The sequence below is a fragment of the Pseudopipra pipra genome, chromosome 4 (genome assembly GCF_036250125.1).
Source record: "Pseudopipra pipra isolate bDixPip1 chromosome 4, bDixPip1.hap1, whole genome shotgun sequence".
NCBI classification, from domain to species: domain Eukaryota; kingdom Metazoa; phylum Chordata; class Aves; order Passeriformes; family Pipridae; genus Pseudopipra; species Pseudopipra pipra.
The window spans coordinates 44,144,921-44,160,578 of NC_087552.1; the positions used below are offsets into that span (position 1 = coordinate 44,144,921).

At 35.7% G+C, this 15,658-nt stretch overlaps 1 protein-coding gene across 10 annotated transcripts in view; it reads right to left on the reverse strand.

The window, feature by feature from the left end:
• FAT1 (FAT atypical cadherin 1) overlaps window positions 1–15,658 on the reverse strand; it is a 106,120-nt gene that overhangs the window by 48,536 nt on the left and 41,926 nt on the right. For all 10 annotated transcript variants that reach the window (XR_010430154.1, XM_064652709.1, XM_064652710.1 and 7 more), the window contains exon 4: window positions 2,517–2,578. Coding sequence is in view for 9 of the 10 variants with exons in the window: in XM_064652709.1 (XP_064508779.1) it covers window positions 2,517–2,578 (62 nt within the window). In the remaining variant the exon portion in view is untranslated. The remainder of the gene's footprint in view (window positions 1–2,516; window positions 2,579–15,658) is intronic.

The window sequence follows — 15,658 nt, forward strand, 5'->3', positions numbered from 1 at the left end:
CCTTTAGTGCTTGTAATGGAACACCAGTACATACCTTTCAGTTCACAAAAAAACCCAACCAAGCTCAACCAAAAAAACAAAGCACATTCCAAATAAGGAAATCAAAAGGGGTATACAATAACATGTCCATTAATATAAAATTAGCACTGCCCTGAGCCAAGCAGAAGACAAATGCAAATTGAGAAAAATCGCTTTGAATTAAAGGGAACATCAGTTTTGAAGGCATTACTGACATTAACAAAGAGAACACTAAGACATGAGAAAACAACTTGAAGGTAGTCTAAAATAACTGCATAAGAAAGTGCCAATTGGCACTCAGAAAATAGTTACAAATTGGGAATAAAAAAATGGGGCATATTAGTTACTATTATGTAAGCAGAACTGCAGTCAAGGATCAAATTCAATAGCAAACAAGGAATAAACCCACCAATCCATCTGGTCAACATTTCAATGCTCAATTAATTAGCTAGATGCTCAGCACTTAGCTCATAATACTGCCCACCGTTCTGTGCATTTCTAGGTTTCTTTTCAACCTATTTTCAAAGTTGTAAGCATAAAACTAACACATGGGAAAACTGCTACTTTGGGTCATGCTATCTGTCAGTATTGCTCTGTACTCAAGAGTTCTTCCATCAGATATTTCACATACTTTTAGTTAAAACTTAACAACCAGCTGGAATTCAAAATGCAGAAAGAATGAAGGATTATAAATTACACCAACAGGCAATAAACCATGTTCCAAACTAAAGAACAACCAGCTTAAATTGCTATTTTATAGGGAATGATGAAACCAAGAGGATCTATGTACCATTACATGACATTGCAATCTTAAACTTTCTGAGTTCTGTACATGTTCCCTTAAGGTTATAAACTTAAGGTTAAATCAGCATGACTGCTATCAGACAACTGCCCATAACATTATACTGTGAGTGGGATCTCTGGCACCAGTTTTGGCCCAGAACAAGTAGCACAAAAACACACTGCCTGGCTGCAGCCTGAGAATTCACACAATTCAGACACCATTCTGAACAGGCAACTTGAATATGGCCAACCTGTTCCAGGGATAAGATGTAAGCAATCAAAGCCATACTGTGCCAGGTGGCTTCAGGGTCAGAAAATAATCCACAGCTGATTTTATTTACTGTATAAATCTAATACAAAAGTCAGTATAATATGTGTAGAGGTAAATGTCACGATATACCAATTTTACAACCAATATACATAGCAGTGGTCAAGAAATAAGATAAAACTGACATGAAGTGCTTTGGGAAACTGATGCAACCAGATTTAATGAGACAATTTGAAAAGAGAATAATATAATGACTTTATAATTTACAGAAATAATGTGTCTAGTACTAAATCAGATTTGCAATTAACTTTGTTACTATTACTACTACAAACTCACTGCAGAGGATATTCTGCCTTATTGCTACTTAGGTGTAAAGAGTTCTTTTCAAAGCTGATATAGAAACAAAAATAATGATAAAAAATTGGTCAAACAGCTGCATTAATCCAACTTGCAGTGCACCAAAGGGATAGAAATGGTCCAGGAAGACTGCATGTATACTGCAATTGGGCAAAAGGATAGTTTGTGCTAACAGGGAATACATTCATCTCCAAGTCTATGCAGTCATTGCATTCCTACTAGAACAGCTTTCTAAGGATTTCACAAGTTTTGAATAAGTCTAGACTTGCTTCTCTGGCTTTAATGTTAGTTTTGCCAACTCCAGTTGCAGCCAACTCCTTTTATCTATCATCCAGGAGGAAAGGCATGATAAAGGTTCCAGATAAATCTTAGTACATAAGGATCACTGTGAATATTAATTCTTCATTACAAGTGAAGTACCATGCTGTTACACTGCTTGACAACATTGTGAAACTGGATGACTTAAAGCTGTCTTCTTTTCATGTTGTTTGACAGAGAATGAAAAAGCTATTACATAAATTCAAGGCAATCAATTAAATGTAGCTAAATAAAAGCATTATGTCACAAATGTCATGCTCTTGGACTATGGCTTTATAACGCATGTTTTGCAACTCATGCGATTGGTAAACATGTTACACAGAAAATAGGGCTACTCACATGCAATCAGTTTGTATCCTCAGTGTTAAAAAAAACATTCTGCACTTCTTTTCCAGAAGCCTATATTCAGCGAAAGTTAGGCTGAAATAGCTATTCCAATAATTACACAGGAAAATTTAAAAAGGAATCACACTTGTTTTAACAACTGTGCCTCTGTACTGTTTGAAAGAAAATCCTGGTTTATAGATATAAACCCAAAAAATTGCATTCAATTTGTACCTTTTTTCTTATGAGAAAGCCCCAAGACACTGTTTTTATAAGTAGTTTTATGGTAGTTCTCTGCATTGTAAAATAATGAACATAGAAGAAAGTTGCTTCTAAAATCCAGTTCTTTAAATTCTTCATATAATAATCAAGCCTGGTAAACTTAACTCTGTAAAAGACCAATGAACTTATAGTCACTGTTTTTCAGAGAACTAAAGAAATTATTTACCTCCAGTATGTGTTCTCCCTGCTGCTCTCGATCTAGTTTTCTGGATGTGGTTGTAATTAGCCCTGTAAATATAAGAGAATAATTAATCAAATCCTTCAAGAAAATAATTGAATGAAAGTTAGGTTTAATCAGCAGTTACTGATATCCTCAATCTCAATTTCTTCTTAGGTGGTCTCCTATTTTTACAGAATTTACGCTTTCATTAAGGGAAGGGATGAGGGGTTTCCGATCCTTAAAAGCCATGAAAATATTCTTTGCAATCTGAAAACTAAACTGTTATAACCCTGACAACAAACACATTTCAGTGTTCCAGCACATCCGTGCATGTTATGTTTCTGACAGAAGTAATGTATGTAATTCTCTTCACGAAGTCTTGTTTTCAGAGGGTGTTCATATGCCTTTTTCAAAGGGTGCTTACAGATATTTGCTGAATAATTTCCAATCTCTTCAAGAGAAACATCTATTTGTATTTTTAGCGATAATGACCAAAAAAGGATGACTTGAAGAGATGCAGTAGTGGTGGAAACCAGAGCAATCTGTCTGTGTTGGCTTGATTTGGCAATGACAAGGAGTCAAAGGGTTGCTGTTGACAATAGCAGGGAATGACCGCAAGTTTTTGATTCATGATGTTACATTTTGTCACAAGAATGTGATATGCTCTTGATGCAAGATTAGAAAGGTGTGATGAGTTTTGCTTTAACTGATGAAAGTCGAACAGTCAGAGGTGAAAAAAGACAGTGAAAATTAAATACAAAAGAATCTTATTTGAATTAATTCTTCCTAACAGTGAGGTCAAAATTTTAACTATTGAGATTAATGAAAAGTCAACTTGGTCAACTCTCAATTAGAGTGGAATGGCTTGCTATGGTGTGTCATGGATGCAGACACAAGAGATAACTCAGTTTCTTTGCTGCATGAAAGCCATTAATCTGTTTGCAGGTACAACTTGGCCCCACAAACACCACTGCTTTGTTCACATGGCACTGAAGCTATGCTAGTAAATCCTGCTAGATTCAACCTGGCTTTTCATGAACCAAACACCAAGATTTGTATTTGCCTGGCTGAAGCCACTAGCATCCCATACTCTCTGAAGCAGGAATCCAGCATACATTAACTACAGAGAACACTGCAATGTCGTGAAATATTTTATCCAACTATCCCAGCTTTTTACAGTGACAGGGAAGCATTGCCATCTTGATCTTTAATTGTCAAACTGAAAAACAGGGAAGCAATTACCCAATTAAGGATAAAATAAGAGATCAAGACACAGGCAGTATACTTCATATTCCTTTTTCCAACTGTAGTGTAAACTTTTTATTAATAAGACCTCATATAAGCAAAATTAAAAGTTTTATAGAAACTTATAAAGTTTTCAACGTTGGTCTGCTCCAATAAAAAAAGCCTTCAATTTTGTCTCACAGCTGATAAAAAGCAGAGCATGTAAGAAAAGCAATAAAGATTTCAATTTCACTTAAAAGAGAAAGGCCAACAGAAACAGAATTGTGTACCACAGGTGCATACCTACTCAATGCTTCTGTCAAAATACAGCTGTAGTCTACATATACCAACAAAATAGACAGCCTGTACCAAATAATAGGAACAAAACCTATATAAGGCAATATTAAAGCTGTCAAGTGTTCAAGCAACTATTCTCCAAAAGCACAGATAGTGCAAATAACGGTTGTTTCAATTATGGTCAAATCTTCCCTTGTTTTTCCAGCAATTTGGTTTTCCATCGTATCAAATCCATTATACATCTAGTATTCTAAACACAGATGTATCATCTTATCCTGCTTTATAATTTTATGCTTTTACAGGCCATAGAAGATATGTATACTATTGTTAGGATACATCATTTCGTAAGTTAGAAAGAATGGAGGGATGAAAATTAAAACAAACAAAAACCCCAAACCGAAAACAAATAGCAAGGAAAAAAGTCACATTATTACTGTGAATTTAGGAAGGGAAGGAAGAGAGAGAAAAAAAAGGATGTGACAATTCTCTATTAACCTTCTTTGCATGGAGATTACAGAGCTGTGAACAATGACAATTGAAAATATGTATTGTCACATATTCTAAACAAAGCTTTAAATTTCCCGGCTAAGTCTGGTCAAGCCACACATTTTCTTTTCACAGGTTCTATTGGAAACAGCACAGGACTATTAATTGGACGTGAATAAGTGGCAGAGTTGATGCCTCATCTGCTTCCCTCCAGCAAAGGGCCTTGTAGTGCCTTCAAGAAACAAAAGTTCTCCTAAATACCACTTTCTATTGAGTACCTCCAGAGAAAGCCAGCACTAGCCCTCCTCTGAAGCATTTAATCTCAAGACTCACCAAGAGTCGCAAGGAAAAAGGGTAGATTTTAGCATAGTCACTAAAGGAGTTGGCTGTTGAATGGCTGGGTTGAGGATGGGGAAAATCTCAAAAAGCATAGGAAAAATACAGTAATCCTAGCAGAAATATCTCATGATGCTTGCATTTCTCTGAATATTCTGAATATTATCTGAATATTCATTTTTCTGAATAGTCTACATCCTCTGACAAGAGTCCATCTCTCACAGCAGCATCAATTACATGTAAGAGCAGAAAGACTGCACCTTTCAACAGTTTCCTATCCACTTTTTCCTCATGAAGAGCCATTAAGACTGGAGCCACCACTAGTAAATTACAATTAACACTGGAGAAAAAAGAAAACAAACAAAAAAACCAACTCAAAAGCTTTTGCTGCAAGCAGTCAAGACAAAATTCTATCATATACCACTACTCTACATAAGTTTGTTAAAGAAAGTCTAATTCCAGATAAAATTCCTATTAACGAAGTTGGTCAATACAACTCAAATAGGTAAGCAGAAAAATATCCAGTAAGAACAAAATACATATGCTTTGATCTGTTAAAACCTCCACTCTTTTCAACCAAGCATGCCACACTTCTGTTAAAACACTTCAGACCACTAACAGAAGGGCTTAGTCTTCACCATATATATCCTGTATGTTCAGCAGAAACTAATGCCAACAAAGGAAATGTAACACTTCTGGATTTAGAATCACATACACATGCATGACATTCTTTTTATTTAACTCTTTACTGCTAGACACTTTCCTAAGTGCAAATTTAGCTTCAGAGAAGTGTTTCACTTCAGCTTAAGATCGTAAAAGGTTTGGTTATGGTAATCACTACAGTTTTCCCTTTTTCCCAGTTTTTTTATATTATAAAATGTTTAATGCTGCACTGACAGATTGAACAGCTTTTCTGAACTATGGCCATGATAATAATGTCGAGTATTCCTATGCAGTGTGGCTTTTAGGACTCCGTGTTAAGAGGGTTGGAGAGAATCTTTGGACCTAATATAAGTCAGCTCTGCAAAAAGAGCCACCACTCTGCTCTTTCTACTGAAAACAAAAGTTTTCAAGTTTTTTAGATTGAGCTCTTTCTCCTTTCTGTGACACTTTGGAGATCTCCTTGCTATGCCCCTCCCTCTACACAAATAAATGCATGACCACACTTTTGCATACAGCACATCTCCACAGGAGTGGCAAGTAAAAGATGATTTCACTTAAGCTCTGAAGAAGTCTGTAAAACAATCAGTTTTGAAATCCTCATTATGAGATGGGGAGAATTTGTTTATTGCTGAATGAAATGACGGCATGTGTGAGAAACCTGTCACTGTGACAAACCATTCAGTTTTGAAGCAGAACTGACTCAGAGCAACTACAACACTTTTTATCAGTAACTTCAACAGATACAAGACATAAACTAAATATAAGGGAGGCCGTATTTGGTCACTGAGGTTTTTGTCCCCTGTGTTAAATGCAAACCATAACCAGTCAGCAGAAATGGTTTCTCTGGACTGCATCAGTCAACTACCATTTAAGCTCTCATCAGTCATGATTACTGCAACTCAGTCAATTATTATTTAAGCTCTTGTTCCCCCACTGCAATCTCAAAACTGAAAAATTACTAATGAATTTTAAGGGGGTTTTTTTAACATATTGTTATATATTAAGATCTTTTTACAAGGTCTTAATATATAAACCAGTCTAAGAGTTGAAGGAAGTATGGATTTTAAATTCAGATGTGGTTGTAATGAAAATCTAGTTTAACTAATGCATAACACAACCCAAAAGTACTCAGCAAATTATAGCACACATTCTGTAAGTTGAAGACCAATTATGTCTCCAAGTGATCAACATGGTGTCTCACCTCAAGGCAGGATTTCCTTCATTCTCTTTTAAGAAATGGTGTATTATACCCAATTCAAGACAGCTTTTGCTTCTAGACAGAGAAATATATCTTTCTTTTGTGTGATCGGCTAAGAAGTCCATTGGAATCAGCAGTTTCCTCCTCATGCAAGTACTAGGTGTGATCAAGTCATGTCTTAGACATCTCTCATAAGACAGTGAGCATCAAGTTTCACTGTCTGAAAGTCCTCTTATGACATTTTTTTAAATTGCTTCCAATATCTCAATACTTCCTGAAATATGGACAGAGTGGCTGGTAACATAATAATCTATGACTGTTTCATCACTGTCACTGAAAGACAACAATTTTGTTTTCATTCTTCTTTCAGCTGGTTTCAAGTTGACAGTGTTTTACATCTAACTTACCTTACAATCAATGACCATCAGAAAAGGCCCACATTTCCTTTCTAAAGGTGTTCATATAAGCTTTTTGGCAAGACTGTACTCAAATCTTGTCTTCTATGTAAGCCAAAACAAGGTTACTCAACCAAAATAAATAAACAGGTTAATAAAAACAGGTCAATGAAAATTAACAGCAGAGGGATTAAAGAACAGATTTCAGCTCTCCAGCTGGCAAAAAATAAATTCCATGTCTTACTAGCCATGTACAGATGATGACTGTAAGCTAGACAGCAGGCCACTGTAATATATCACCATGAAGGCAGGCTGCTGAGTTAAAAAAGAAAAAAATAATCCTAACAAGCTATCATACTGGAGCAAGCATATCGAAAAGGAACTGAACAGCTTGGTTCACATGGTCCTAAAGATAGTTCCTCAGCAATTTCACTTGCTTTTCATTCCTAACTCTTCCTGGTTCTAAGCACCTTAGTAACTCTCAATAAAACCAGCAACAGAATTGTCACCAGTAATTTTCAAGTGCTGAAATATAATTGTAAATATAAAGTCCCCAAAAGAACTAGCAATATAATTTACAAGCACATTAAATGGCTGCAAATACCTCTTCTGCTCAAGTCCAACACTTAAAAGCAATCATTATTGTCCTTTCATTTAAGACTGAAAAACTGGTACTACTTTTCAAGAGAAATTGAGTGCCCAGGTTCCTCTTTCAACTGTCCTATCCATATACTCTCTCTATTGGTTATGCTGTTGCTTGCTTGTTCTCTCTGGCCTCTTGAATTTCACTTTTTTTTTTGCTATACAGTTGTTTAGGTAGAACAAAGACTGATTCTGCCTAGCACAGCTCATAGTCTGTGGCTTAACAGACTTTTCTGGGTAGTTTAAATTCACATTTGGGGCTAAAGGAGTCATTTTCCACTTCATATATAAACTTAATGATCAGGGTAATTTACAAAAATGAGATACACTACCCTTTAGATAGTTTTAGAAAAATTTAAATGGAGACCAACTGCAGCACACTGTGTTGAAATCATTGTCCCCTTTTTTTTAGTATAGCATGATTGTACTCAACTAGTGCACGCTTTCACAGTTTTGGTGTCTTTCCCCCTTCAATTCCCATATGCAGCAGTTCAACCAAAAGCGAATAGAACATTCCCATAGCATACAATAAACTCCTGACTGAAAGGTCTAAAATACATTTAAGAACTACACATTCTATTAGCTCTTCAGATCATCTTTTCTTAGGCACTTCCTAATTTGTCTTTCAGATGCTGGTGCATATGCTTTAGATTTCATCCACAAAAAACTCTGTTGGCACATTTGTTCCAAATGAATACATCTTGCCCTTTGAATGGTACTCCATGAAAAGTCAAGCAATAATTGAGATCTCAGTCCTACCCAAGTCAGGATTGCATCAAACAAGGGATAACACCCTGTCCATAAGGGCATATTTGTGTAGCATATTTATTGAGGTACAGTAATATCAGTGTTTATTAGTTTGTTTCTTGTTACCAAGACAGACTGTAAGCCTTGTATATAGGATCAAAAAGGAGGTTACTTATTCCTATGGCTAATATTTCATACCAACAGGCACCAGGTTTATCTTTAACCAGGCAATTTAACTACTCAGTCTTACTACTACCCAATAAAAGTGCAAGGTGCATATCTGAAGCTGAGTCACTTTCCTAAACTATTTCAACAGCATCCTGGAATTTGCTGATCATTAGTAACTTTTGTGATTTTAGAATGGAGCCGACAAGCAACCGACCAAGGATTATTAATGTACAGCATAAGGAGGAAAATATACTTTACATACTAAGTCATCCAATTCAACAAACATTGTAGAGCTTCAATTTCACCTAGATTTCAAATGAAGTATAAAATCTGTGTTTAGTGATCATATAATGACAGAAAACTGTATCCAACAAAAGTAAACCATGTAGTTTTGTATACTCTAATTAGTCACTGAGTACATTATTTTTAGTCTGGATTTACTAAGACAGCAGCATTACTTCTGCAGTAATTTTTTTACGAGTAGAATTAATTCGGGAAATAATGAAAATAATGATATAAATAATCACAAACACCCAAATACCTATATTAGAAAACTAAATCTATGATCCTGCATTCTGAGTGCTTGAAAACATTTTGGATGTTTTTTGTCTAGTTTCATTGTCAATCATATTCTTTTGGTAGTTTGTTTCTCTTATACAAAAGATAAAAACTGGAAGTGTATGTCATAAGCAGTATAAGATGAAATCACAAAAAATTATACTTAATAAATAATAAAAAGTAGCTAAAATAATTTTGAATGAAAAATAAAACAAAATCCAAGCATGATTATTGAAAAGAAGCCAGGAAGTGACAATAAATTTCCTCTAAAATGAACTTTGATCTTACTATCAACAGAACACTATAAATTTTTCTCTTTGCTTACTTTGTGAAAATACTCTTGCCTTCAAAAACCACATCAATTCAAAGTTCGAATGCCTTCAGTAATTAACTCTAAGCTACCTGATCTTCATTTTTATAATCTCATTTTGAGATACACTATCTTTGATACTTAAGCACAGAATTATTACCATAAAATCACACATCATCTTGAAACATCTTTTCAAACCTGACATAATCTTACTGTATTTATAGTGCTTCAACAGAGAAACAAACACCACACTCCTTTCCAAACTTGGCTTTTGTTTGTTTGGGCTTTTTTCCCCCTAAACAAAAGAAAGAAAATGCATTTTCCAGCTTATAGTAGTCAGCACTGAGGAATCAAAAGGTTTTTTTTTTAAATCATTATCGGTTGAGAGAAGTAATTAAGAACAGAGAAAGTTGTTCAAATGACACTAAGAATATAAGGATATTTCCAGCACCATTACAGGCTTTCTTTAGAGGCCCCCAAGCTCCCTATACATCTAAACCTAAAATATTAGTTTCTAAGTAAAAATTTGGAGATTTGGCTTTAATTGCATGTTATTTCCTACATTTACAATACAGAATGTACTAAAATAAGTCTGGAATAGACTGCAGGCCTAGCTACTGATTTAAAGTGAACTGCTTTTGTAACTGACCCATATACATAAAGAACTCCATGCAACACTCGTAACAGAGATGATAATGTAAAGTGCTGTCAAAGGTCTTGTCTCAGCTCTCAGCAAAACTGAGGAACAATTTTACAGCTCACTTCTAGTTAGCCTTTGAACTGTGACTCCACTGTTAATTTTTCAGATAGAAAAATAATATTACTTCATATAGAACTAAATTTTTGCTGGGGCTGAGCTTTGTTTTCATTGATTTAAAAAAATAAAAAAATCATGCCAAGCTAGATGTGAATCAGGCCATTACTTCTGAATAATCTTCTCTTAATAGGAAATTAATCAATACTAATATTACAGTGTTGTTATATACACAAACTCCTTTAAGTTACACTATTCCGAGAGCCTACCAAGGAAAGACTGATATTCTTGAAAGAATGTGTGAAGGTGGTACTTGGCTCATAACAGTATCTGATCACTGTCTCTTCCATGGCTAGAATTATAATTTTGCACATTATATACTCCAGCTCAAAAGAACATATGATATAGAGGCAGTCTGGCTCCACCCTCAGCAAGCTTGCAGATGACATGAAGCTGAGCGGCGTAGATGACACAAGAGAAAGATGGGGTCCCATCCACAGGGACCTGGACAAACCTAAGAGGTAGACCCACAAGAACCTCATGAAGTTCAGCAAGTCCAAGTGCAAGGTGCTACACCTGGATTGGGGCACACCCAGACTGAGATGAACTCATTGGGAGCAGCCCTGCAGAGAAAGACTTGCGTGTTCTTATGGATGAAGCCTGGACATGAGCCAACACTGTCCACCTGCAGCCCAAAAGGCCAGCCACATCCTGGACTGCATCAAAAGCAGCATGGCCAGCAGGTCAAGGGATTCTGATTCTACCCCTCTACTCTGCTCTTGTGAGATCCCATCTGGAGTACTTTGTTCAGCTTTGGGGATGGTCGTCAGCACAAGAAAGACATGGACCTGTTAGAGCTGGTCCAGCGGAAGGCCAAAAGAATCAATCAGAGAGCTGGAGCATCTTATAGGAAGACAAGCTGAGAGAGTTGGATTGCTCAGCATGAAGAAGGAGAAGGTTCTGGGAAGCAGAGCCTTCCAGTACCTGAAGGGGGATTATAAAAGAGGAGAGCGACTTTTTACACAGGCAGGTAGTGACAGGACAAAGGGAAATGGTTTTAAACTAAAAGAGGAGAGATTTAGATTAGATGTTAAGAAGAAATTCTGTCAGAGGGTGGTGAGGCACTGGCACAGGCTGCCCACAGAAGCTGTGGATGCCCCATCCCTGGAAGTGTTCAAGGCCACATTGAATGGGGCCCTGAGCAATCTGATCTAGTGGGTGGTATCCCTGCCCATGGCAGGGGGGCTGGAACCAGATGAGCTTTAAGGTCTCTTTCAACTCAAGATTTTCTATGATTTCATGAGTGCTGCATCAGAATACGGTAAAATTGAAAGAAAACCTCACTTTCTTTCAAACTCTTGGTTTACAACACAGATCATGCTGAGCATGACCTGCAGTTTTCATGTATTTCTAGGGACAAGTAAAGCAGAAGGAAAGGATGGCTGTGTTTCTCACTTATTTTCCCAGCTCCTACCATTTCTCTTTTTCCAAAAAGATGTAAGAGAACAAATAAAATAAATTTTTAAAAGCTCCAATTCCACCACCTAAAATTTAAAAGTGATCTCTACATAAATGCTTGCAAGTAACTTTTAAAATAGTTGCCTCTATTATAAGAAAATTTCTGTCTTTTCAAATGCTAAATCCCTAAATATTGTAGTGAGTGGATACAAAGATATTGCTAGAAATTTCACAGATACGAACTTGTTTTACCAGTTACAAAAAAAGACCAGGCTGAAAACCACTACTCTAGTAGCACTTCAGTGCTTTAGACAATATTTAAAAATAAAAATAAAAGTAGCTTTTTGCAGAATTAAACTCTCCAATTGTATGTATATATAAACTTTCATCTACTCATGTAGCCCTCTGTGGCTGCAGGTGTTTAAAAAACATTTGGATTAATTTTGGTCACATTTTCAGTAAAGCTAAAAAAAAAAAAATCTGTTTTAGAGACAGTGTAATCAAATACTTCACTTTCTCTGCATGTGAGAGGTAAACAGCTGGGCACATGGAAGCTGCTACATATGCTTTGAGCTGTGTGACATGAGTGAACAATAATTGAGCCTGGCATTGTTTGCCAGCTACAGAAGTTACAAGAACAATTTCAGCATTTGGAACTTTATTTAACTTTAAATCACATAAGCTTGCAATGTAGTAATACTGGTTTTATTCAAGTTCCAAAATATTACGTCAGTTGGGATTAAAACCCACAAGTAGTTAAACAACAAAGATTTCCTTTGTTAAAAGGAAGCCAATACTACTGTGCGGTCACTGGCCCTTCATTTCCTTACTAAGTAATTCTCCAGTGTTATCGGAAACCCATGGAAGTTGTTTGCAGCTGTGCCCATTTCCTATTTCACTTCAGTCTCCAAATCAGACAGATACACACACACACAGAGACACATACAGATGCTGCTTTAAAGGTTACTGGGTAAAACACACAAGATAGAGTTATGTACTGACATGGGCTATCACTCAAATCTTCCGCTGAAATGCCCTATTCTAACATCCTTATCTAAATGGACTAACTGCTATACCACAGGATTACTACTTTTGTCAAAGGAATGTCCATAGCATTCTCATAGTAATACCGAAGTGCTTCATATACGAATTAATGCATCTTTACAGCACTCCCAAGCAATTAGATCATGCAATTATTTCTGGCTTACACCTGCAAAGCCTAAGTATGGGAAAATTAACAACTCAAAATTAATTTTGCTGCTCTCCTGTCCAGGTTGTGAACCCAAGCCTAGTTTTCAGAAGGACACATCATTTTCATTCCAAGTTTCGTTAAAAGCATAGAAAGCATATGCAACAAGCATTTCTGCAAAGCTGACTCAAAACTGTTATATGGAGCAATACCAAGTACCTCCCTTCCTCACTTGCTATTATTGTTTTAGATTTCTAAAATAAGGCATGACTTCTCAAGCAAGTGTTTTTTACTATCCAACCCTGATTCCCTTGCCAAGCCAAATCTGGTTGGTACAATAAATATAACAGAAGTCCTGGGGAAGTAGAAAGGAGCATACCAATTGGGTAAAAAGATGAAATTATTTCTAGCCCAAATATATGGGCAAGGCAATCCAAAAAGAGTACAAGGGTCTTCCCTGGCCCTGTATGAATACCTGTTTAGGATTCCATTTTCTTGCTCAGTAAGAATAAGGAGAGCTGGAACTCTGCACTATGCAAGTGCAGATTTTCCCATTCCAATGCTCACACTGCCATTTGCAAGTCAGTATAAGCTTCTTTCAGCCATCTTAACTCAGCAATCTTTGAGATATTAATCATACAAAGCCTGTATCTTTAAGTAGCAGCCATACTTTAAAAACATGGCATGGTAAACTATTACATCCATATGGACACTGATACAGAGTCTCGGGGAATTGCTGTCCTTTTCTTAGAGAGAGTTCAGCCTAATGGCTCTAGTTCTGCAGCAATTAAGGATGTTCTATTTCCATGTTTTATGACTTTATATGACTTGTTGAGTTGTTATTGTTGGTCAGTTAAAGGTGAATACCTTTCCTTTAATTTCACATGATGTTTTCGCCATGATTTATAGAATAAAGATAGAAGAAAAGTACAAAACAGAAAACAATGATAGGAAAAGAATTTGGTTGACAATGTCATTCTGGAGAATTTTAAGTATACATTTTAAATTGGGGAGCTAGTTTGCATACTACTCTTACAGTTCTTACTGGGTGACCAAAAAGCTCTTATTTAATGCGTGCCCCACTCTCCTGTCTCAGACAGAGAGATTACATGTTTTGATTAAAAGCTTTTAGTAAAAGGAATACAATAACTGCCTCTCAAATTGAGATCAACAGATCCATTTCTAAATGGTTAATCCAAATAGATTAGAAATTATATAATTATAATTCATAAACTCATAAATGTACGCTTATATACAATGGTATTATCAGCTATTACCAGTAAGTACCTGTTACACTTTCTCAAAGAATTACTGCAATCCTGCTATCAACTGTCATGCTTCCAATACTCCTCAAAAGCAAAAAAGCAAATTAAGATATTATATAATACGAAAGAATAAAAGGTGGGAAAAAAATAAATTTGTCCACTTAGTATGACTGTGTACATGTAAAACAGAAATATTCAGTACTTTAATCTAAACATTATCATATTCAATTGTATTTTGTAAAGAAAACCATGGAATTTACACCAGTGATATGTAAAACTTTTCAGTCCCACAATTAGATTGGAGTTGAATCAGTAACTTTTAAGTGAAACAGCTCACTACTTGTTCCTTAAAGCATCCATTTTTTTTGTTCATTTCATTGCTTTCTCAGACAAAACATATCCAAATGCATCCAATGAACTATGGAAACTAGCAACTATGAGTATTTTGATAATTAAGATTCAGTGTCTTTGATCATGTTACAAGGTAATTACAAAAGAATACCGTAATAGCTCACAAGCAAATAAACCACACCCACGAGCAACAGAAATACTACTTTCTATTACATGTACCAGAAAAAGCACTGTACACTGTGAGCTCCAAATCACAAAACCCAGAACTTGTTTACTGTTATATAAACCTCTGCTTTACATGAGTGTTGCTAAATTTGCAAATCCTTTTCTGAGCCCCAGTGCAATAGCTCTAGTGTTAAGTGCTGGGATTAACCACAGAGTCCCAGGATATGTTCAGAATAGCTGTCAAATTGTGTTCATCTCCTTCCACCTAAACATATTAAAATGATTTGAAACTTTTCTGTTTTGTCAATTACTTCTGTATTTAATTACAATCTATTTGGCAAGAAGTTATACACATATAAAGTAGTTACCATAATTTAAATGTTTGTCTACAGTTGGGTTTAGATTGAGCATGAAAGTTGTGTGATCAGTCTTTGTTCTAATTCTTTCCTGCAAACAATACGATAACTGCTTTAATTCTACCTGAACAGCTCATATGTACAGCCATTTCTTTTCACTACATGGAAACTCCAAAGCTAAAGTAAATGGTATTTCATTTGCTTTAATGAAAGGTCCAGTATATGTGAAAAGATTACAAAATGTCCTGTGATGTACTGTGTTATATATCCTGCTTGAAGAAGTGAAACACCATGCAAAGAAAAACTAACAGTGTTTCTTGAACTAAGTTATTTTATAATTATTTAAAATATAAAAGACGTTTTGAAGTGTCAGTGAAGATTTACTGAAGGTGATACTTGGAAACTGATTGCTATAAGAAGCATGCAGATACTACTTCAGCTTAAGCACGCAGATACTACTTCAGCTTAAAAATTCAGTATTATTGTACAAAGTATTATCGTACACACACATCTTAGTTTGGAGACTATAAAATTCTAGAATGAATTAGCTACTTCAGGAGAACAGAATGCAGTGTTTCACTTGACA